The 24,350-nt window shown below is 48.3% G+C and overlaps 2 protein-coding genes across 8 annotated transcripts in view; one reads left to right on the plus strand and one right to left on the minus strand.

The window, feature by feature from the left end:
• Positions 1-3,848: 3,848 nt before the first annotated feature.
• On the plus strand, positions 3,849-16,143 carry prr7 (proline rich 7, synaptic). 2 transcript variants are annotated; one of them, XM_062970173.1, is made up of 3 exons: positions 3,849-3,988; positions 13,531-14,530; positions 15,375-16,143. In XM_062970173.1, exons 2-3 carry the CDS (start codon positions 14,197-14,199, stop codon positions 15,782-15,784), a joined length of 744 nt encoding a protein of 247 aa, XP_062826243.1. In that variant the 5' UTR covers positions 3,849-3,988; positions 13,531-14,196; the 3' UTR covers positions 15,785-16,143. The 2 variants fall into 2 exon arrangements, with proteins under 2 accessions (XP_062826243.1, XP_062826244.1); XM_062970174.1 differs by having other exon boundaries at positions 15,396-16,143.
• Positions 16,144-17,016: 873 nt separating this feature from the next.
• dbn1 (drebrin 1) overlaps positions 17,017-24,350 on the minus strand; it is a 54,802-nt gene continuing 47,468 nt past the window's right edge. For 2 of the 6 annotated variants that reach the window (XM_062970171.1, XM_062970170.1), the window contains 5 exons: positions 23,495-23,632; positions 21,546-21,674; positions 20,678-21,384; positions 18,209-18,311; positions 17,017-17,992 (listed from right to left, as the gene is read on the minus strand). In XM_062970171.1, the coding sequence (XP_062826241.1) occupies positions 17,922-17,992; positions 18,209-18,311; positions 20,678-21,384; positions 21,546-21,674; positions 23,495-23,632 (1,148 nt within the window). In that variant the 3' untranslated portion in view covers positions 17,017-17,921. Of the gene's footprint in view, positions 17,993-18,208; positions 18,312-20,677; positions 21,385-21,545; positions 21,675-23,494; positions 23,636-24,350 lie in introns of all 6 variants that reach the window. The other 4 variants (XM_008104966.2, XM_008104965.2, XM_062970172.1 and 1 more) reach the window with 2 other exon arrangements.

Genomic DNA, 24,350 nt, shown 5'->3' on the forward strand with positions numbered 1-24,350 from the left:
GCTGCTGCTCCCCCCACCCCGCCTGCTTCGCTTCTCTGCAGTCAGAAATGGCAACTGTCAGCTCAGCAGAGAGCACATGGCTGTGGGGAAGAAACATGCCGGCCTGCTCCAGGTGCCTCCACAGATGCTTCTCCTCTCAAAATCGGAGGGCCAGGCCACCCCATCATTTGTAGGAGGACCTTTGTAGTTCTAGCATCATTAATGTTGCTCTTTCCCAAGTGCCTCAAAGCAAAGCCATTGGTGCCTTCTCAAATCCTTCAGTATTTGGGGGTGTACAGGTGGCGAAGTGTGTTAAAGCACTGAGCGGCTGAACTTGCAGACCAAAAGGTCCCAGGTTCAAACCCCAGGAGCGGCGTGAGCGGCTGCTGTTAGCTCCAGCTTCTGCCAGCCTAGCAGTTCGAAAACATGCCAATGTGAGTAGATCAATAGGTACCGCTCCGGTGGGAAGGTAACAGCGCTCCATGCAGTCATGCCGGCCGCATGACCTTGGAGGTGTCTATGGACAACGCCGGCTCTTCAGCTTAGAAATGGAGATGAGCACCAACCCCCAGAGTCAGACATGACTGGACTTAACGTCAGGGGAAACCTTTACCTTTACCTTACAGGTGGATAAAGGTCCTTTGGACTCTGCCATGCATTTTTCTGGGGCATTTGTGAGCAGGAGAGAGACAAGAGGTGCAACTAGAGTATCCTCCTTTCCTTTAAACTGAAATAAGTTTGGTTTGGAAAGCCCATTGTGCCACCTCTTCCCTAAAGTAACCCCCAGCAAGTTATTCTTTTCAAAAGCATATATGGCATGTATCTGGACTGATGGGGTTAATGAGGTATCATAACGGGAAATATTTGGTCTTCAAAATCTTAACTGTTGGGCACTCCATGAATCCAGTTTAAAGATAGAAAAGCCAACAGGACACCCTCTGTCAGTGAGGTTCTCCAGCTGACATCTTTAAAAGCAAGAGCCAAGGGCTGCCCCATACTAAAGAGACACAAGTGAAATCTGCGACAATAGCTGTATTGGGTTGTTGTGTGTTTTCCGGGCTGTATGGCCATGTTGCAGAAGTATTTTCTCCTGACGTTTTGCCCACATCTATGGTAGGCATCCTGAGAGGTGAGTTATATGGGAAAACTAAGAAAGGAATGTTTATATATCTGTGGAAGGTCCAGGGTGGGAGAAGAACTCTCATCAGTTGGAGGCCAGTGTGAATGTTGTAATTAATCACTTTAATTAGCATTGAATAGCTTCATCTACTGACTTCTTCCTGCCTGGGGGAATCCTTTGTTCAGAGTTATTAGCTGCCCCTGATTGATTCCTGTCTAGAATTCCTCTGTTTTTAGTGTTGCTCCTTATTTACTGTATTGTACAATAGCTGTATTGTACAACTAATTGTCTCTGCTCAGAGCTCCAGATAGTCCTGCTTTTCCAGATGCTCCACTTCAATTCCCATTTACTAATCTTGGAGATTGTTACAGAGAATGCTCAGTCTGATGGTGTGTGTGTGTGTGTCTATTTTCTTGCAGCTTTCTTGACCTGCAGCAAATCCCAGGGTTCCTCTGGCCTTCTTGATACCTGCCTCTTGAACAGGGATGGCATTTGTATGTGGTATCACAGTCAAGCTCTTTCCCACACCAGGGAATTACTTACTTACTTAGGCAATCCCTCGTCGTCCAAGTATGATGGTCTTCCAAATGTAGTGTCTTGGCAGTGGATACGTAGGTGACTGTGGAGCCCCATTCTTGACCCACATGTTCTTCCACAGTGGGGGCATTGGTTTCCAGGTGGAAGGCAGTCCTGGTCAGGGTTGGCTTGTGTTATTGCCCCAACCTTATTTTCCATATTTACCAGGGAATTAGGTTGCTGTGGTTCTACTTGAATTGCTAGGGCTTCATTTTGGGGGGTCCTATGGCCTACAGTTTGATGGGGAACATCCTTTCTAACTGCAACCTCTGCTAAGGTATTAGTATAAATCTTCCTATCCCCTCAACCCTTTTATCCACCCATTGCAGGTCTCCAGAATTTAGGTCTCCAGAATTTGGCTCTGTAGCCCCTTTGATACAGAGGGCACATACAGCTTTGTGTCCTATGACTGGGAATTTTATCAGTGTGATAAGGTTAGGCAGACTATGTCCCCACCTATACTGATCATTTAAAGCACTTCAAAGCTAGCTTCAAACTCCAGTGGCCAGGTGTAGGGATTCTTAGCTCCAACTGTGTTGCTGTAGATTAGTCTTCTCTTGAAAGAACACACCAAGACGCACAGGGGCTGAAGATACCACACATCTTCATTTTTCGGAATACAAGAGTCTAGCACTACTGCCCATCTATATAGACCTAGCTAAAATATCATAAATTATCCGAGAGTCCTGGTGCCTGATGCTTGCCCTTTTCCACATTCCAGAGCCCACTTTCCCCCCACCTTGGGGCAATTGACTTTTATGGCTGGCTCGTGTGTCCTTGCCATATCCTGCCCTCCCTTTTGGACAATGGCCATTGTGCTCTATGTCAGAAGGGCTGATAGTCAGATAGCATGAGTGAGAGATCATGATATCAGACAACAAAACTTCTACAAAAGAATGGGAAAGAAATCAATTTTGGTTTGTATAACAATCCAGGCTTCGAAGGGGTTCCAGGATTGTGTTGTTGAAGGCTGTCATGGCTGGAATCACAGGGTTGCTGTAAGTTTTCTGGGCTATATGGCCATGTTCCAGAAGCATTCTCTCCTGACATTTCACCCACATCTATGGCAGGCATCCTCAAAGGCTGTGAGGTCAGTTGGGAACTAGACAAGTATGGTTTATATATCTGTGGAAGGTCTAGGGTAGGAGAAAGAACTTCTCTGTTTGAAGTGTAAATGTTGCAATTAATCACCTTGATTAGCATTGGAAAGTCTTGCAGCTTTTCAGCCAGGCTTTGAAGCTGCAAGGCTTTTCAATGCTAATCAAGGTGATTGATTGCAACATTCACACTTGCCCCCGACAGGCAAAAGTTCTTTCTCCCACCCTGGGCTTTCCAGATATATAAACCTCACTTGCTTAGTTTCCAATATACCTCACAACCTCTGAGGATGCCTGCCATAGATGTGGGTGAAATGTCAGGAGAGAATGCTTCTGGAACATGGTCATACAGCCCAGAAAACTCACAGCAACCCGGTTCGAGTATTTCCTAGGTCATCATCTGCACTTTCTCCAGTAGTACGACCTATGTGAAACTTCATGAATGGGTAGATGTGCGCCCCTTTGGGAGGGAGGCTCCCTTTCTCCCTCCTTCTCTTTTTGTAAGGCGCTCCTCTTGGGGGAGAAGGCGGCGGCGCGGTTGGGAAGGCTGCGTGCGCCTCGGGCAGCGGAGGGGGACGGGAGGCGCGATTCCGGGCTCGAGGCGGCCTCTTCCCATTCGGAGCGCGGGTCCGTCCTTGCTTGCTTCCTCCCTCCCTCCCCCCTTTGTTGCCCCGAGCGGGGGCTCCGTGACGTAGGAGGGAGAGGGACCCGCCCGCTTTGGGAAGGACGGGGCGGGAGGGAGCCAGGCACATCCCGGCAGGAAATTCCAGCCAGGGGCCGCCCCGGGGACCCTCGGCACCGCTGTAGTCCTGGCCGGTGGGGGCGTCCCCCCCTCCCTCCCGCCCCGCCATAGCACAGCGGGAAAGGAGGGAAGCCCGCCTCGCCCCCCCCCCCCCCCGGGAGGAAGGAAGAGCTTGGCCAGCGCCGGGGCTCCTGCTCCCGCCGCCACCGTCGGAATAGGAGGAGGAGCCAGAAGGCGGGGCGGGCCGAGAGCGAGAGAAGGAGAGGGCGAGAGAGAAAGGGAAGGAAGGCAGGAAGGGAAAGGGAGAGCAAGGCGCGCGTGGAGACAAAGGCGGCGGCGGCAGCGGCAGCATCAATGGAGGCGTCGGGAGGAAGCTGAGCTGCCCGGACCCGCGTGGACGCGAGGCATGGCTCGGCCGCCGGCCAGCGATGGGCCTCCTGCGGGGGATCCTTGAGCCCGGCGCTGGAAGAGACGGTGAGGAGGGAGAAGAGAAGAGAGAGGGAGGGAGACCCAGTCCTCTCCAAAGGGGAGCCCTTCTTTCCTCGCTTAGCCTTCGCTTTCCCTTCTTCCATCGCCCCTCTCCCTCCCTCTCAATCTCTCCGTCCACGTGCCTCTCGGAAGGTGTCAAGCATGGGCTCCGTCTCGTTTCCCCCCTTCCTTCCTTCCTTCCTTCCTTCCTTTCTTCCCTTCCTCCTCCCCCGGCTCCCAGGCGAGGCGGCAGGCGAGACCAGCTGGCACGGGCGCCTTCTCATCTCCCTCTCCCTGCCTTTCCCCTCCTCTCTCTCTCCCCCTCTCTCTCTTTCTCTGGCTGCCTCCTGTTGCTCGGGCACCAGGGGCTCGGCGCAGTCGGGGAACGTGGCGGCCTTTCTCGTGGCTGGCAGCCGGCTCGCGTGGAGGCAGGCAGGCAGGCATGCGAGTGGCAGGATGGGGGAGGAAGGGACTGGCACGGAGGAGGGCGAGGGAGAAGGAGGGGGAGGGGGAGAGGGGCTGGGGAAGAAAGCAAGGGGCGCGCTCCCGCCGTCGCTCTGCGTGGACCTCGCGAGGCCTGTGGGGAGGCCTGCCCCGCCGACGACGCCCCCTTTGGTCCAGCGCAGCGGGGCATCGCCCGCGGGAGGAGCCCGCCTGGCACGGAGCCCGCCAGGCGCATCCTTCCCGAGAGGAGCCCGCCTGGCGCCCAGGGATGCGGCAAAGGAAGGGAGGCGGCGGCGATTCCCGGGGTGGCGACGAGCCATTCCCAGGGGCTCCGGTTGAGCAGCGCCGCTCCGGGGCTGGCCGCTTTGGCGTGACGCCGCTCGGGCAGTGCCTTCGCGGGGCAGCAGGTCACGGGCCGAGGCGAAAGGGTTGCTGGCGCTGCCTCTGAGCTCCAGGGCCAGGAGAAGGATCCGAGGTCTGGAGGCCATGCCCTCTGAGGAGGGCCTTCAGGAGCTGCCTCTGTTTCGTCTGCGGAAGAGAAGGCGGAGAGGAGACCTGAGAGCCGTGCAGAAAGATAGGAATGGGTGTCATAAGGAAGGGGCTTGTTTTCTGCTGCCCTGGAGACTAGGACTGGACGCAGGAGATTCCACCTGAACATTCGGACTTCCTGACTGTGAAAGCTGTTCAGCAGTGGAACTCTCTGCCTTGGTGTGTGGTAGAGGCTTTTAAACAGAGGCTGGATGGCCGTCTGTCAGGGTGCTTTGATTGTGCTTTGCCTCCATGGCAGGGGATTGGACTGGATGGCCCATGCTGTCTCTTCCATCTCTATAATTCTGTGTTTTAGAATAGGCCTTAGGATTTGGGGATAGGGTTTTTTTTTCGTGACAGGATCAACTTGAGAAACTGCAAGTCGCTTCTGGTGTGAGAGAATTGGCCATCTGCAAGGATGTTACCCAGGGGATGCCTGGATGTTTGATGTTCTTACCATCCTGTGGGAGGCTTCTCTTATGAGCCTGTATGGGGAGCTAGAGCCAACAGATCTGAGCTCACCCTGCTGCCCAAATTCAAACCACCGACCTTTCAGTCAGCAGTCCTGCTGGCACAAGAGTTTGAGCCATTGCGCCACAGAGGGCTCCGGGGATAGGATTGGCCTATCCCCAAATCATAGAACCATATCAGGAAGTCATGATAAAATGAAGTGCCTCTGTGGGGTGCAACTTTAACCTTTGCAGGCAGCCCTCCCCCACCAAACCCAGACACACACAATTCTGGTGGGAGTGGGCCTTTATTAGGGGACAGGTAGTGACACTTTGCATATGCTCAAAGCTTGTTTGACATCCCAATGACCATGCTGATCTTTGGCTTGAATTATGCCTTGAGTATGGAACAGAGCCAAGGTGGTGTAGTGGTTTGAGTGGACGAGTATGGCTCTAGAGACCAGGTTTGGAATCCCTGTTTGACCATGAAGGCCACTGGGTGACCTTGGGTAAGTCACACTCTCTCAGCCTCAGAGGGAGGCAAGGACAACCATCTACTGAATAAATCTTGCCCAAAAGCCCCTCTGGGATAGGTTTCCCATAGGATGGGAATTCAAAGACACACAGAAACACCAGAAGCATTGAGTGTGTTTCATGGTGGCAGCCCAAAGTGAGAATCATCGTATTTTGTGTTGTGTGCTTGCCTTGAATCTCAGATGTATGGACCGCTTGCTGTCTTTGGTCTTTTGACTGACTCACAAGAGCTTGTTGGTTTCCTATTCAGTCTGGTGTGTTCACATCAGGCTGGCTTCAGGAACCAAATGTGTTCTTTTTATATGTCTTGGAAGCTGAGCTGGGCAACCCATGACTGGTGGTGACCTCAGCCATGAGCCTTTGGACGGTGAGGCTGTGGAGGTCTGGTAAGAAGGCCTGGCCGAAGTCTCCACTGGAAGTCAGCAGTCCTGAAGGCACTAATTGTAAGGAGGCAGGAGAGAGGCTACTGCCATTTAAGATCGTCAGTTAAAGGCCTTCATCAGGAGAGGAGACAATACTATTACCTCCCCCCTACTCCAGTTCTCCAACAGCCAACGCAACATGCCAGTCAATCTGTCTTGCTTCCCATAGAGGCAAGCCTTCCACTAGACCAGATTCAAGCTGAGGAGGAATCTTTGCCAAAAGGCTGCTAAGTCTTTACTCTGACATTTATTGTCGTGATTTGGTGCTAGAATCTGCATTGCCCAGCATTGCTGTTCCCTTTTATTTTAGTGGGGGAGGAGGCAATAGCTCCTCACTGGAAATCTTTCTCTTTCCCTCCCTCCTCCCCTACCTTTCTTTCTCTCACAAAGAATGTTTCTACAGCAGTGTAATTGGTGATGTATGCAACCAAAAATAAATCCCCAATTTCTCCCACTTTCTTGCTTTTTTTGCACACACACAGACATACATTATTATTTTCATCCTCATCTTAATTATCAGTGTCTTAAAGCATACTCAAAGGCATTCTGTATAAAAACAAATTAGGTTTTAAAGAGCCATTCTGGTCTTTTCTGTTGAAAAGGATCAATCCACCACCTGCACTAATTCTGCTTGAGTAGAAGAGTATCAAGGCTGGCACTGTCTCAAAAAGGCCCTAGTGCTTCTTGTGATGCCCTGTTACAGCAGGGCATGGCTTCAGGCCAGCAGGGTCCCCAAGAGGACACGGGGAGCCCTGCTGCAGTGGATCAAAAGGCCACCCAGCCCAGCATCCTGTGTGCCACAGTGGCCGACCAGATGCCCCAAGAGGAAGCCCCCACGCGAGGGCTTGAAGGCCATTGGCCCTCTCTGCCTGTTGGCTATTCCTGGCTGCTCTTCAGAGGCATATTTTGCTGTGTGGAGTGGGGGTGGGATATGGATTTAATCTAGCTCTGGCCTTTGCTTGTTAGGGATGTTCTGTACCAGCACACAGCAGTGTATTCGGGAAGACCTAAATGCCTTGTGACCTGTTTCTGTTCATCAACCAGCAATCTCAAAGAGTCAAAGTTGTTCTAATCAGAAAGGTCTGTTATGGTGACCTTGTCTTTGTCCTGGAATGCCCTACATTTAGAAGGTGACTGGAGTCTGACTCTCCTTCTTACCAGGCTGATGTTTGCTTTGTACTAATTTAAGTCCTCAAAATATTTGATTATTGCATGAAGGTAACTCTGATTCTGTGATAATTACAGGCATTTGTTATGATTTGTATGTAAACAATGGCACTGGTTCCAGACCGTTGTTTCTTCAGGTGTTTTAGACATCAATTCCCAGAACCCTCTGCCAGCATGGCCAAAAAGGGGGATTCTGGGAGCTGAAGTTTAAAACTTCTGAAGGGCCAACAATTGAGATGCACTGCTGTATACAAATCAAAATAAACACCTTGATGGGTTCTTTTCTTGGATGGGATAAGACATCCAAGTCTCAATGGGTTAGGTATTTTTAAAGAACAACAAATTATCAGGGGTTTATTTTCCTACTGTATCTACTGGGGTGGGGTGAGGGAGTAATTTTGCACAATTTTGTTTATTACAGTCTGTGTAGAAGGGCAACAAGCCATACAGGGCATTGTAATCTTTCATCCTAGCAACTTAACCTCTTGGTCAGGTTCCTCTCTGGCTTTTGACATTTAGTTCTATCCCATCTTGCTTCCAAGGAGCTGGGATGGATATGCATGGTTTTCACTTGCCCCATTAACCTCGCAACAGCACTACGACCTGAAAGATAATGAATTGTCCATGATCAACCCCTGAACTTCATGGTTGAATGCAGAGTTGAGCATTGTTTTCCCTGCTACTAAATGTGATACCCTATCAATTACCCAACTTATTTTTGTGAGGAGTTCTTTGTATGTTTACTGTTCTGTCTCTGTAACCTAAGGGTTAGTAAAAAAAAAAAGAGAGAGAGAAAAGAAATGGAAAGAGAGAGGAATAGAAGGAACCCCATTACCACTTTTAATTTTTGTACATTGAGATCATAGATTTGCACCCCTTTAACTAAAGGTAGTGTATGTTTAATGTCTTGGCTCTGTTGGAGTTCTTTGAAAGACAATGCTGCTATTTTTATTCTTTGATAAACCTATTTTTGAAAGGAGCAAAGGAACACAATTTGTTTTGTCTTAGACATGTGTTTGGTCTCCCTTGTTCCTGTCACAATGGCAACAGCAAAGTTGTTCTTCCTGTGCTCCGTTCAGCTCACCAATATTTCCTTAATGGGACACGTGTGAGGTTGACCCAAGAGATTTTTCTTTCTAGAAAAAAACAGTGATTCTGCCTGCAGTTCCATTCCTGTGTGCAGAAGCTGATTGGACTGGCATTTGAATTTCACTTTAGCAACAGTGTCAGGCAGTGATGTTGTGTTAAATACTGAAGTGTAGGCCCTCACCACGAGAGTCTCTATAGCAACGTATTGATGGAGGGTCCAAAAGTGCAAGCGGCTTTGTTGATCTCAAACAATTTCCAGCAATTTTCATCTCCCCAAGGAAGAAGGTTTGTGTGTGTGTGCGCGCGTGTGTATATATATCTCACTTCTAAATATTTTGATTTACAACAAGGACAACTCATAACCAATTCATTGCTACTGGGAAAATACACTGTTGCTTCAGCTACTTGGCCTGTTGCCTTGGTAGCTACAGAACAATAAAGATTGCACCTTTTATATATCAAGGTAGCCTATAGCCTTGCCTCTGAGAACCCAGGGGCTAATGGTAAGGTTGGCCTTGGGCAAACAGTTTTATTGGCTTCACTTCATATTTGGATGTTTATCAGCTACCAATTTATCACCTCAGTTTTACTTTTGACTGTGATTACCACTTGAATTCTAAAATTGACTTCGTGTGTGCATATGATCATGTGCCTCTCCACCTAATAATGACCCTATGTATAGGAACTTTTGTTAATGGGTGGCATGTCAATATTGGAAATATATCAATGGAAGGGTTTTGAAAATAATCTTGTTGAAGATACAGGGTCTTAAATCCCACTGTTAGTCATGAATAGAGTAGACTCATTGAGTTAGCTGGTTTATCTCCTCATTGACTCGCCATTCACTAGTAGATTCATGATCTATTGCATTGACTGAGGATTGGACTAGATGGTTCTTGAGGTCCCTTCTAATTCTATGTTTCTCTGTGATTGAGAGGAATAGGATTTTGGCTAGAATTTTATTTATTTAACATGTCAGAAGCGAATTGAGGATACAGTTATAATGTATTTAAAAACACAAACAAAGTTAAAAACTTGGCATTATACTAGATTTCCTTTGATCAGAAGCTTGGAGTGCCTCTGATGTCACTGTGAGAAGGTCCTCCATTGTGCATGTGGCAGGGCTCAGACTGCATTGTAGTAAGTGGTCTGTGGTTTGCTCTTCTCCACACTTTGTAGCCCCATTTCCTAAAATTGGCTCTGTATCTCGTGGTGCCAGAACGCAGTCTGGCCAGAAGGCAGTGCCTTACTTTAGCTCCAACTGAACCTCAAATGAAGTCCTTTTGGCCTTTATGTTCTAAGGTGAATCACAAAGAGGGGAAAAGCTGCTAATCGGTAAAGGCTTACAAGGATAGAGACCAAAGCGCACGGGAAAGAATCAAACCTAGGTTCCTCTGGCACCTCCTCTCCATTATATCCTCATTAGGTGGTCTCCCAACATTTGTACATGTTTTTCCCTTCCTGAAAAGTTGAAATACCTCCTCTAAGATTTGGTTGCTGGCAGTAAGAGCTTTAAGCGAAAGTATGTTGGTATTTTTGGCCCCACCCTTTGGCTCTGCCTGCCACTGGAGAACTTTACAGAAATGGAATTCAGCCCTTGGGCAGAAAGAGGTGTCCCTTCCCTCCTCCAGCATGCAAGAACGGGAAACTCCTTCAGTGGAAAAGATTTCTGACACCTTGTACTTATTGTTTGGTCAGCAGAGCAGCTCTTGCTGGTGCCTCTCCTTTTCAATGGTGCTTCCCTGTGGTTGTTGGTTTCTAGAATTCTTCAAGGCACTTTTTGCATTTTCAGTAGAACATATGCAAGATCACTGAGCACAGATTCTTTATACATTAACTGTTACAGAGATTTCTTGTTCTTGAGAACTCTAAATTCTCCATTAGATCTCAGATATAAATGAAGCCAATAAAAATGAAGCTAGTTTTTGAGTGTCCAGCTTGGACTCTGATAACAAATAAGTTGTTTAGCCTCATAGTAATAAAGCATCGTAGGGAATGGTGGTGGAGATGGAGAAACATTTCCCATTAGATGTGGCTTGCTCGCTTGTAATTCATTGAGGTTGCAAGGTTGTGAGTAATGCTACTATCTATGTCTGAAGGAGATCAGAAAGTGCTTTTCTGTTGCAAGTATGCCCTGATTCTTAGGCTTCTGATCATCAGAGTTTGAAAATTCTAAATTTTGTGAATATAGTACAACCTTCATATCCACAGGGCATATATACCTAAACTTTGTGTTACTAATAGCGAACCCTATCGAAATGAAGGACCTCCAGTCGAAGATTACTATACTGTTGCAGTAGAAAATGCCTAGAGAGGCCATATTTTGTAGAAAATGCAGAAATGAAACTGTAGGTATCATCCTGCAGATACGAGGCTCATACTGTATTATCCTTAAAAACCCACAACCAGCATGGCCAGCAGTACTTTTAAAAAGTAACTTTCCCAAACTCTGCATTGGCTGCTGTAGGAACAGAATTCTGGACTAGCTAAACCTTTTGAATATGATCCTTTCAGGATCCACATAACTTCATATTGAAATTCATGAATAAGAGGAAACAAGGTCAACCTAGTTCTGTAGAATTTGTTACCAAGTATTACTGAGTACAGAGAAATTCCACACGCACATCTGGTAATATTTGTAGTTCTTTCACTTTGGTTCTGGCTATCCAGCTGTAATGTAATGTAATGAATGACCCTTATACCTCTTAACCCTGTCTGCTTTTTACCTCTGGCTCATGATGGCTTCCAACACGTTTTGACCAACGTCATGGGGACTTTGATAAGAAAGAGATTGTCCGCCCAGCATACAGTTTCTTAAGATAATTTAATCATAGCTGTTGGCAATTTTTGCTAATATAATTTATGTTATCAGTTACTGTTATGTTAAGAGTATGCATTGGTATGACTTTTTTTATACAAAACACGTGCATTTCCTCATTAGAGACCTATAGGTCCCTTGTTTGAAGACTGCTGATTGTGCATTTGTTATAAAACAAAGACTGAGAAGACAACTTAGACACTCTAAATAAAAGTTGAGGTTATGGTAGTGGGATTTTAAAACCTAAGGAAGCTCACAGCTTGAAAATGATACTTTTTAGATTACATCTCAGAGAATCTCCAGTCATATTTTTGGGCTCCCAATGCACATTGGGAGATTATGGGAGTTGTAGTCCAAAAGGTAACTTTAGTCCAGCAGGAATGCCACTTCCTATGTTTGAATTTACAGACAATGAGTGGCTGCCCCCTGTATTGTATGCGCTGGGGAACTTCTTTATTTGGAGTGTCTCTGTGTTCCTGAAAACATGGTGTGAGGAGCAGACCTCCTAATATAACAAGGAAGAGAGTATGGGCAAACCTTGGCCCTCCAGGTGTTTTGAACTTCAACTCCCACAATTCCTAACAACCTCAGGTCCTTTCCTTCCCCTCCTCAGCCGCTTAAGCATACAGGGTACACCCTGGGGTATAGGGTGGCTATTGTGGCTTTTCATGGTGGAAGTATCAAATTCATCTCAAGGCATTACATTACGTATAGCTTTCTTGCTTAAATTACATTGTATGGAAAGTTGTTGGCCAATATTTCATGACCTGATAAAGAATGGCAAAAGAAACTAAATAGACCTTGTGCCATGTGGCTAGCCAGCTCTGGTGTGGTGAAAGTATGCGTCGTCCATGTAGTGGTTTCTGCGGGAGAAAAAAGCAAGTGCGCTTGGCCTTCCAATACCATCAGGAGGAAATTTCAGGCAGCACTTTTGTACTTGAGCTTTGCTGTTCTGTCAGCTTCTCTAGCTGCAAAATTTAATGTTTTGTGCTTTGTCCTTTTCTGAAACTCCTCTTCCCTGCCAGAGCTGTGGCATGTCATGTGCTCTGGCGCAGGTGTATATACTCTATCTTGCACTCTCTCTTTTTCAGGCATTCATCATCTTGGCAGAAATGGGACTCATTGTTGGCTTAGAAAATCAATGGCCTAGATCCAGCATTGAGAGGTGTATATATATCATTTAGCTACATCTCCAGAGCTATTTCTCTCCTTCCCCCAATCTTTTGAGAGGAACAGCCCCCACCAACACGGTAGTGTTGCTAGAAAGTGGGGCCATCTATGCCCGGCATCTGCAGACACACATGATAGCCATACAAATGACATCCTTGCAGTTCATCCAGCTACAGGAAAACAGTAGAAACACTTCCCTACGCATCCCCCCACTCTCTGACAACACAGAAATGGCCATGTCAGGGCAACTGTACCTCTTAAAGGTGAGTTAGAGGAATTTTGGTTGCTGCACAGTCAGAGCTGAAATGCAGCTTCAACAACCGAATGGGTGAATTGTGGTTGTGTAGTGGTTTGAATGTTGGATTATGACTCTGGAGACCAGGGTTCAAATCCATACTTAGCCATGGAAACCTACTGGGTGATCCTGGTCAAGCCTCAGCCCCAGAAAACCCTATGATATATTCACCATAAGTCGGAAATGACTTGAAGGCATGCAACAACAACAACAACAGGTTCACTAATGACTGGATGCCAGGCAGTAGTTTGGCCTGCTCTGTGTGCCAGTAGAAATGCCTGTGTTTGGTCAGTGCTGTGTCTTTGTAGCTACAGTCACTTTATCCAGTCATTGGCAAAGACTGGTGAAGCAAGGGGGCTACTTGGAAGGTATTCATATGTGTATAGGTGGGAAAAAGAGAGTTTTGCTGCTTTTTCATCCTCTTTGTATCAGCTTGAAAGTACAACCTCATTTGTGTTGGAGGAGAGGGATGCTGGCATGCTGGGATGACTGTGCGCTCCTCCACGAAGTTCCCTCCGTTGCTGCTTTGCTCATGTTAACGGGGGAGGGATTAAGAGAACGCAGGGCATGTTCTGTGAATTAATACCTGTCTGCCTCTCTTGGGCTCAATGGCCTTGTTTGTCTGTTTGCAGAGAGAGAGTTCCCGCCAGTCTTGCCATTGGCCCTGCAAAGCCCTGATCCCGCAATGGGAAGAAGTTGGGCCGGGTGCTGGTGTTACTGGTCTTGCCAAACCAAGTATCCGAGAACACAGGAGCTTGAAGAAGAGAGTCCAGGCCGTGCCCGTGAACTGCCCCAACCCTCTCCTTTCCTCCATTGGGTTCCTTTAGGGGCAAGAACTCCCCCCTCCCTGTGAAAAGCCCAAGTCGGTCCCAGCATCCAGCCGACCGTTTCCATGGCAACGGCTGCAGAGCACATGCTGGAGGCGGCGTGACTGGAAGGGGCTAAGCTGCTGCACGCACACCAAACCGGGACCCAAAATTGCCCTGCCCTTGACCGAGGTCATGAAAGTGGTGGCCCCTGGATGGTAATGTGGCCTTAAGCCAGGACTTCTGCCAATTTTTGGAAAAGGCAAGAGAGCAAGATCGAAGGGAGCAGGGGAGGCTTACAGTCCCATCAACATGGCTGGGCAGCAAGGGATGCAGAGAGAAAGTCATCTGCAGAAGTAAGCCCGTTTGTACATCTTTTTGGAAGAAACCACAGAGAAAGAGAGCAAGTCTTCCCTCCAGTCCAACTCCCTGCCCAACTGCACTGAAGAAGACCTTTCGGGTTGAAACCTTCTGCCCCCTTCAGGAGCCAAGATGGTGATGTCCCACGGCACCTACACCTTCCTCACCTGCTTTGCCGGCTTCTGGCTTATCTGGGGGCTCATTGTGCTGCTGTGTTGCTTCTGCAGCTACTTGCGGCGGCGCATGAAACGACGGCAGGAGGAGCGGCTGCGGGAGCAGCACCTGCGCACCCTGGAGATGGAGCCCCTGCACTACGAGGGGTATGGGGGCCCCGCCTATGGGGGCCCTGGCTATGGCGGTGGCTACACCCACCGAAATCCACCAGGCATCCCCGTGCCCCACCGACTCCGCATTGAGCCCCATCGTCCACACATCCCACCCCCACGGCCATGGAGCTGCAGGCATGGTAAGGGGCAAAGGGCTTGGGTGGGCTGTGGAGGACACCATTGTGGTGCAGGACTAAAGGGATGGTGGCTCGGGGCGGGGGGACAAATCCATGACCAGGTATGGGGCTGGCCTGACATTTCAGAGACTGAAAGATGTAAGAGTTCAAATGATTCATTCCTATATTTTATAATATCAGCCTCTTGAAAGCATGGAGAAATTAGTGACCTCTGCAGTGTACAAAACTGCTCGCCATCTTGCCCTTGAAAAGTTGTTGGTATTGCATATCCCATCGTACCTCACAATTTGTTTCGCTAGCTGATAATTCTGGGAATTGGAATCCAACAATCTCTGGAAAGCCATGCATTTTGGTTTCTTATGCCGATTATCTTATTTAAATGATGGGCAGAGCATCAAGGTGCTTCTTTAAGATGACTGAATAGGAGGTCCTGTTCCAGAAATGTAACAATAGTCACACCTACACTAGCTTGTTTTCTGGATTGCTATATGTGTTTTCATAACTTTTGTCAGTTCTTTGACTTTCTCAATGACCACTTCCTTTCATTTCACAGAGGGGCCCTTAACTGGTTGAGTAACAACTTCCCTTTTTGATACATTTTAATTGTATTTTAAATTGACATTCATTGGAGGTCACCACTTTTCTATATACTTTGAGAGCTAATTGTGAGGCAGAAAGTCAGGATAATATGTAATCAAATAAGACAGTAGAAGTCAGGGATGACAGTAGTGTGCTTCCAAACTTCTATTTCACTGGGAGCAAGGAGAGAAGAATAGTGCCTGGCATCCTCAGGGGATGGGTACAGTGGGCCAGTACCCCAGGTGTCACAGCTCTTTATATTCAACAGGTGTGATCTCTTCGCTCGTAGACCCGGATCCATCCAAGCCCCCCTGCTATGAGGAAGCTGTCCTGATGGCTGAGCCCCCACCACCATACAGCGAAGTCCTGACAGACACACGGGGCTTGTACCGCAAGATTAACGCCCCCTTCCTGAGCCATGATCAGCCGGAGAAGCAGGAGCAGCCACCCAGCTATAAGCCCCTTTTCCTGGACCGGGGATATGGCTCAGCCCTTCAGCTGCCAAGCTCAACCAGTCGGGGCCCCACTTGCACCAACCTCTACTTGGAATCAGACCATTCGCAGCGCATCTTCCCGAGCTGGACGGACTCTGAACTCAGCACCAGAGACAGCTATGAGCCTGGGCCCTGGCATCTGCCTGTCTCAATGCCTTTGTTTGGCAGGACTACGGCAGTTTAGCATGCCATGCCACAAACTGGGGTGGGGGTGGGGACTGCAGGTTGCTGCCTGAACATTGGGGTCTGGGCAGCTTGTTCCCTTGGCCCGTGGGAGCCACCAAGGCCCCTTAGTCCAAGCCTTCCAGCCATGTCTGGGCCACAGGCCTTTACAAGGCAAAGAATCCCCGTTGATGCTATTTTGACCTCTCAGCCAGGGCAAGAGTGGGGCTGGTCTCCCCATCTCACCCTCTTCCCTTTTTCTGGGCCCACTACAGGCTCTGTTGGTGCTGACTGCAAGGGGGGGCCTCTGGCTTGGCCTAAACTTTGTTTCCTATTTTTTGTTTGTTACATTTTGACAATAATAAAGTTTGTGGAACCTGATTTATTACAAACCTGGTGCTGGGTAGTTGAGTCCATGTGTCTGAAACATGTTGGGATATTATGTTCTTATAGTGAAACATCAAAACATACGGGCGCCCCCTTGGCAACATCCTTGCAGACGGCCAATTTTCTCACACCAGAAGTCACTTGCAATTTCTCAGGTTGCTCCTGACATGATGTGCATGGTGATAGAAAGTAAAGCAACCCCCATATCAATTTATTTAATCCCATCCCACTGATTATTGTTTTGAACTTCCCATAGCTAATGTTTAAGACTGTGTGTATGTTCCTCCAAATTGACCCCATAAATTTCAGGGGTTTTCCTAGGCAAGTAATGCACACTGAGGTGGTTTTGCCATTTCCTTCCTCTAAAATATAGCCTACAGCAGCTAGTATTGGTGCTCTCCCATCCAAGTGCTAAGCAGGGCTGACCCTGCTTAGTTTCCAAGATCAGGCAGAACTTGTTCCCTTTAGGTATTTTGGCTCTATTGGCAGTCTGAAAGGTCCACAAATGCATTCCTTTGTTACCAGCGCCACCTACTGATGTTTTCTCTGCTTCAAGCTATGACTTCATCTGGCACCTATTACTGACTGCATATTGTCACCTACAATTATTTCTCCTCCCCTTCCTTCTCTACTTGCCACATGCATGCTGAAATCTTCCTAATATTAAATCTAAAAGTACATTTTAACCTTTTATGGCTGCAAAACAATGGGAGCCTACCCACACATTTTGGAATCAAAACAAGTGAAAGGTAGGATGAGTCCTCAGTAGTCTTCGGTAGAATCTCCCCCAAATACCCACGGCCTTCTATGTCTTCCGCAAATTTCCCCTTTAAAGGCAAAAAAGACACACTGTGCTGCAAAGCCAACTGCCCTGCTTGGAATCAATTTATTTATTAACATACATAAGCACATTGCTGTTACAGAATTTGTGCTTTCAAAATAAAAACAATTACTGTACGTGAGAGAAAGGAAACCAAGCATGGAATGGGAGAGGGGAAGGGTTGGGAGAAGAAAAGAGGGAGAGATGGGGAGCCCAGCCAGAGTTTCTCCTTGTCCCAGGCTCTCAGGGCAAAGTAAGACCTAAAGAGAAGGGTCTGGCTTGAGCTGGCTCTCAGACACAGGGCCATGGCATTGAACCGTGGAGGGAAAAAACATTCCTTGCTGCTGCTAACTCCTGCTGGAGCTCCAAAGCTGAACGGGGCTCTTGTCACTTCCCTGTTGGGGACCAAAGGAGGGCGAGGTGATGGGAGCCAGAGCCTTGCCCACACGGGGCCATTTTATTGCCATATTTTATTTAAAATTCGTGCAAAATCCTCAAAACTCTGGGTGGAGTCTGAGAGGAGGAAAGGCCCCTCCCTCACCCACCCGCAAGAGCAGCACACGTAGGAGGTCAACTCAGTTGGCATAAATGGCATTTTGGGGAGGTGGGGCGGGATCCAAAAAAACCCGATGGGCAGAAGTCAGAGGAAGAGGGAGGGCTGCAGGGGAGCTACCAACAAAGAGGGGGCCAGGCAGATTTACACATTTCCTATTTGACAACATTAGAAAAAAGAGAAAGAGAGAAAGAGAAAGAGAAGAGCGCACGCTGGAAAAAAGTTACCCCAGGGTACCATGGAGTATATCCTATCTGGCTGGGGTACAATCTGAGGCCTTGGACCGCAGGGCTACAATACGGAGCAAGCAGGCACCAGGCCTTCACTGCAGTTGCTCCAGGCTTGCAGACGCTGGGCTTGCTGGGTGCAGGATACAGGAGTTGGACGCAGGAGCCGGCCTTAAACGCTGCCCCCAAAGCTCTCCTCGTCGTCTGGCACTGGGTCAGCATCCCAACAGGTGATGTCAATCTCTGAAGGTGAAACCAAATAAATTAGTGATGAGAGAGGGTCTGTTTGTTTGAGTAGACCAGCCTTCTAAAGCAGGCTTTGGAAAAATCCATAGTCTTGAACCACAGCTTCCATCTGTTGTCCAGAAAAGTAACTGCCATTCAGTGACCTGAGGAAAGGAAGTCATAAATGCTTCCAGCAATGCTTAGAAGATATGCATCCATTGCAGTGACTCTTACCTGGGGGCTTATTGTAGAACAGTGGAGGAGGGGCTTTAGCAGATGGTTCTTCTGATTGATTGAAATCCTCGTCTTGTGACTGGCTGAAATAACCTTCACTCGTCTGGAAGAGAAAGCCAAACTATTGTACTGGTGCAGTGCTTTGGCAGATGTCCACATCCTTGAATTCCCAATCAATTACCCTAGAGTTAATGAGCAGCTTTGGTTTTGTTCTCCTTGTCATGAACACCAATGGAGAGCAGCACAGAACAGGCCAGGTAAAAATAGGTGGTTAAAACAGGAAAGGCCATGTAGATTGCACAGGAAAAGCCAACTGAGGATAGAATACTGGTAGTCGTCGGACACTTTAAATTGCCTAGCACAGTATATGTTTTTAGCAGGTGGCACCTGCCCCAACTTGCTGTTTGCCATCTCCAGGGCTCATAGTTTTGCTGCAATAATTTCCGCTGAAAGGCCAGTTTATTTTTATAATGAGGTGGGAAAGGGAAGGGGGTGGAAAAAGAACAAGGCATTGGGTGTTCCTCATGATAACTCTCCCAGGTCTCCAGATAAATTGTTTCCCCAAAGACAGCTGAAATGGAAGAGGGAAGGACATGCCTCACAATTGTTATCCCAAATGCCCAGGATGTCAGTTTTAAAAAAGTCAGGAGAAGGAAAATTTGGGGGGGGGGGGGGAATAAGATGAAAAATTGTGAGGGGGTATAACATGGGTTGGAGACTCAAGGGAGATGCCACATACCCTAAAATCACACTCCATCTGGCTGTCTTAATTCCTGCACCCACCCACACAATTTAAAAATAAAAAGCAAATGCCACCTATTTAATGATGGCTGCTTGTTGCTGAATCTTTCAATGTTTGCTAATCCCATCCCCCTCTCTCCAATCAAATCAGAATACTCAAGCTGAGTTTCATGAGAAAAGTAAAGAAGAAGCAGGGCTGCCTAATGAAATGAGGGATGGGGCTGTGATTTCCTTTACTACCTAACTCTTATAATGACATCAGCCCTGTCCCAGGAGATCCTACATGGTGCAGTGACTGAGTGTTAGACTATGGTCCATCTGCACTGCCATATAAAATCCAAACCATCTGCTTTGAACTGGATTATATAGCAGTATATAATATAATCCAGTTCAAAGCAGATAATCTGGATTTTATATGGCTGTATAGATGGGGCCAAAGACTCCGGAAAACAGGTTTCGAATCCCTGCTCAGCCATGAAACTCACAGGATGACCATAGCAAGTCCCACTCTCTTAGGCCCCTTCCACACAGCTGAATAGAATCCCACACTATCTGCTTTGAAGTGGGATATATGGCAGTGTGGACTCAGATAACCCAGTTCAAAGCATATATTGTGGGTTATTCTGCCTTGATATTCTGGGTTATATGGCTGTGTGGAAGGGCCCTTAGCCTCAGAGGAAGGCTCTGAACTAATTTGCCAAGAAAATCCCACAATGAGTTTGCATTAGGGTTGCCGTAAGTCAGACACAAAGGCACACAACAGCAACAGCCCTATCCCTTATCTCACTTGGCAACCCTAGGAAGGAACCTGTGGCATGTCTCAGAAATAATTTACTGGACATTCATCAGCTGTAAGGAAGCTGATCAGGACCCATCTGGACATCCAGTGGTGTTTTCCTCCCAACCATTCTCTTTGCCTTGGAGCAGAACTTAGAAACATTCTTTTACAGACTTCAGTTCCCAGAGACTGTGGCCATGCTGTCTGGGGCATTCTGGCAGCTGCAACCCAAAAGTAACCTTTCCAAGCTCTGGTTCAAGGGTGCTTGCCTGCAGAGTCACCAATGCTAAGGGGCATGAAGAATAAAAAGAGAGAGGATGGTAGACTCTCTGTCTTTGGAGGCCTTTAAACAGAGGTTGGATGCCTACCTCTCAAGAATACTCTAGATGTAGGTTCCTACACTGGCAGAGGGTTGGAATAGATGGCCCTTAAGGTCAAACTCTCTGATTCTAGAAGAGCCATGGATGGACATGTTAGCCAGCAGCTTTAATTGTCAGGAAACAAGCTTGCTTCAAGCATATCAATACATACCTGGAATGGAAGCTGCTACCTGGGGTATAGGGCAGCAATTTGAAGGAGAGATATGTGTGTTGCCATGTTTGCCCCAAGTAAATAGCTGTTCCTGTAGTGTAGTATATTACTCATGCCAAACCATACAATATACAGAGATATGAAAGGAAGGCTTTAAAAATGTAACAAAGGGCACATAATTTGGACAAGTGATCTTTGACTATAGGGTTGTATGTATGACAAGACACCATTCCTGGGTGTTTGCTTTCTTTTTACAGGAGGAGAAGAGATAAGTTGTCACAGCTCCAGGGGCCAGAACATAAGGAAGGAGCAGTTGGTGACTGTGTGCCCTGACAAACAAGGCATGCTGGCCCCATATCTGCTTCTGTAATGCTAGGCAGTGTATCCTGGACTCATCCCAGCCTGGGGCCCCTTCTCACCTGTGTGCCTTCCTTTTGGGCTGTCTCCCCATTGGTGAGCAGCTGGGTTTCTTGGTGGGCCCCAGAGGCTTCCTGCAGGGCATGCTGATAGCTGAGGGTCATCTGATGAAGTCCCTCAATCGCCACAATGCTTGCTGGCTCCTCATCCTGCTCTGCATCACAGAAAGTGGCTGGGGGCTCCGGCAGGTCATTGAAGTTGAGCAGGTTGTCTTCAGGGAGGCCTGCAGAGGAGGGGGGCTCCGGAGCCCCCGGAGGGACATCCACCTCCACCAGCATGGGGGCAGGCACAGGGGGCCCGTCATGAAGATCCCACGGGGCTGGAGTGGGGGGCCCACCTTGCTGGAGCTCCCAGGCATCCGGAGGGGTGGGCTCCACAGCCGAGCTGTCATTTTGCCACAGGTCAAGGAGATTCTCTGATGGGGGAGCAGGTGGCTGCGAAAAGCCAAAGGACTCTCCAAGATCCATGGCGCCTTCACTCTGCAGAGGTAGCGGGGCAGCTGGGAAGAGAGGCTCCTCTTTGGGTTCTGGGAACACCAGGTCTTCAGTGGGGCCAGTCTCATCTGGCTGTGGCTTCGTCCAGTCCTCCCCCTGCCAGGCCGACACTGCTGGGAGCTCTTCTGCTTTCTCTGCTGGCTGCTCCACACTGGGGGGGACCCAGGTCACAGCAGGGTCCGCTGCTGCCTCCTCACTGCTTGGGCTGGAGGAGTCTGAAACAGGCAGGAAGGAAAGAGGAAGCACTGAGTGGACAAGAGTGTGTGAAGAGAAGAGGCAGGCAGTTTGTGCATCTCACGGAGGCCTCTGGAGACACAGATGCAGGACAGCCTTTCAAATTCCCCTCCCAAAAATGCCGGGAGAGAAGGGCACTTACCTTTCAATGCCCCCTGCTGCGTTACCTCATCGAGGGCACGCTCAATCTGCTCTCCAACAGGCGTTGAGGCTGTACTGGAGTCACAAGGGCTACTGCCAGATACCTTTCTGTGTGTTTCCGTCTGGCTGCCTGTGAATGAGCCATACAGGCACTCAAGAGGGGGCTGGCAGGCCAAGTGTCAACAAATTCCAGAGCCACAGGGCCTGCCAACTATACAGAAAACTGATGTGACAGCTTGGTTTGGAAAACAAGAGATTAATATCCGTTTTACCAGCTCATCAAAATAATCCCCATTGACTATCGGCGTACCCCATCCTTGCCTTAGTAGCCCCCTCTTGAAAACTGTACTACAAAGGCTACTTCCTATAGCTTACATCAACCAACATGCTGGAACTGAAGCAGTGAGGAGAAATAGCTTCCTTGTTTTTTTATGTTTGGGTGCATGTATGTAGACGCAGCTCTGGTACTGTTAAATCCACTAGAGACCAACAGTCCAAGAAGGGGAATGTAATGCTACATTGTCATTGTCTCCTGTCTCAAATGACACTTTCAATTGAGTTGGGCAGCCAACCTCTCTCAGCGTAATTTGAAAACTATTCCGTGTGCCATTACCACAAACCTATCCCTTGCTCAGCATCCTGCTAAGAAGGGAGGCAGAAGGAGTGTGGTACAGAAGAGCTGGGTGAGACAGCAGGGTGGCAGGAGAAGTGAACAAAAATTTGAATGGGGTCACTCACTTTGGGCTTTGGCTCCACCTACATTCATTGTCTGCCTCCTTCATAAAGATTTCTCCAAAAGGCAATTCTGTCCTCAACACTGAAAATGTATTGTATGAGTTAAGTATGGACTACCCACTCCTTTGAAAAATAACAGGATATATCCGGTCCTCCTCCTTTTACTACCTTTGAAAGCACAACCTGTAGAAAATGTTGACATAGGGTAAAGTGCTCACAGTTCATTTTTGCCCCAGACCCACACATTCCCATGTCCATAGTTTGCAGTATTTCCTATACCTTGACTCCCCTGCTACCAAAATCTAAGGGCCCTACCATGTTACATAATGATAGCACTGTGATTCCAGCTTAACTGCCATAGCAAGCTCCTATGGAATCTTGGGATTTGCAGTTTAGAGAGGGATATTTAGAACTATCATCCAGAAAAATTGCTCTGATGCCACATGCAACTACAAATCCTAGGATGACACAGGTTGTTGTCATGGGAGTGAACATGGGATTATGGTATATAATCATGTAGTGTGAAAGGTGCCCAGGTCAAGGGCATTCCCCAACCTGTCAAATGTTGGGCACTGGTCCATCAGAAGCATGGTCCTGGCAGGCTAGTGCACAGAAATGTCATTCAGTATTGTTTTCAGAGACTCAGGTTTCCAGCTGCCCACCCATTCTCACACCCCACCCGGCTGCCTCTATAGCATTATGCAAACAATACTCTAGGAGTCATAGCCAGCCTATGCCTTTCTGTGTGTCATAAAAACACAAGCCTGTGAAGCAGTGCTTAGCTTGCAAGGCATAGATTCTGACATGGAACCATTCCTGGTGCAGCCCACTTGCCAAGAGGATTTTTAAAAATCTGGTTCATTTTGGGCAGGGTAAGGGGGCACGTGGGGAGAAATGCCTTTTTATATGCAAAGCCAGCCATCCTGAGGACTGTAGTTGTGCAGAGGGATACTACAAGCCAGCCCATCATCATGCAGCAAGACAGAAAAATGTGCAGAACAGAGCAGCCAAGGCCTGGGTCTTCCTTGGTCCAGTCTGTGGGGCCAGCTTCTTGGACCACCATTGGTTCTAGTATGTCCTTTGCAAAAGTGCCTGCAGGGTTAGATTGGGCAGGTGGGACATGGCCAAAAGAAAGACCTGAAGTGGGGCATGGCCCTTGAAGCAGCTACCTCCCCAAACCATCTCCCCAAGCTCAGCCTGGGCCTGGCTACCTACATGGGAAGAAGGAGGAGAGGTTTGGTGTGCGGTGGCAAGTAATATAAGGGAAGGGAGTCCGTGGAGGGGAGGAAGAGGAGGAGGAGGAGGAAGGCAGCCCACTGTCAGGTGTCTTTATGTAAGGACAGTGCTGACGACCTGCTGAGAGAAAGACAGACAGACGGACGGAGACAGAGAAAGCAGAAGAGAATGGTCAGTCTCCCCTCCAGCTGCCCACTCCATCACCCGCCCGCCCCAGTCATGCCACTGGGCACACAGTGCCCATTTCAAGGGCTGGAGAGGCAGGGAAAGAAAGTGAGGGAAGAATGCAAGGCAGGTTCCTTAAGGAGACAAGGAGAAGAGGAGGAGATGGCCAGTGGCCACATGGGATAATCTAGAAAGTAAAGGCAGTGCTTGGGGAATGTAAGGGTCAGGGCAGAGCACTACAGGGGGATTGGGCAGCAAAAGGAAGGCCAAGGAGCTAGAGATCATTGAGGGAAAAGTGTAGGCAAAGAAGCAGGAGGCAAAAGTGGAGGTGCTGGGAAACAAGCTCATGCCAATGCACATTCTGCAATAACGGAAAGTCTGATCCCCCTTCCCGTCCCAAGAGGCAACTCAAACTACAATACAGAGGACCAAAGCACAAGGGGCTCAAGACAGAAAGGTTCTTGGTTCTTCCTAGGCAGCAACAATAGTGGCAGTGTAATCCTTTATAGTGATCAGCCCAAAGATGGAACCAGAAAAAGTCACAGGAGGGGAAATGCAAGGAGCTCTGCAACAGTGGAGTACAGGGTGTGTCGCCCTTATCTGGAAATCTGAAATCCAAGATACTTCAAATACTGGAACTTTTGACACTAGTTGCACAAATTGCCCTTTG

The sequence above is a fragment of the Anolis carolinensis genome, chromosome 2, assembly GCF_035594765.1.
Source record: "Anolis carolinensis isolate JA03-04 chromosome 2, rAnoCar3.1.pri, whole genome shotgun sequence".
NCBI lineage: Eukaryota > Metazoa > Chordata > Lepidosauria > Squamata > Dactyloidae > Anolis > Anolis carolinensis.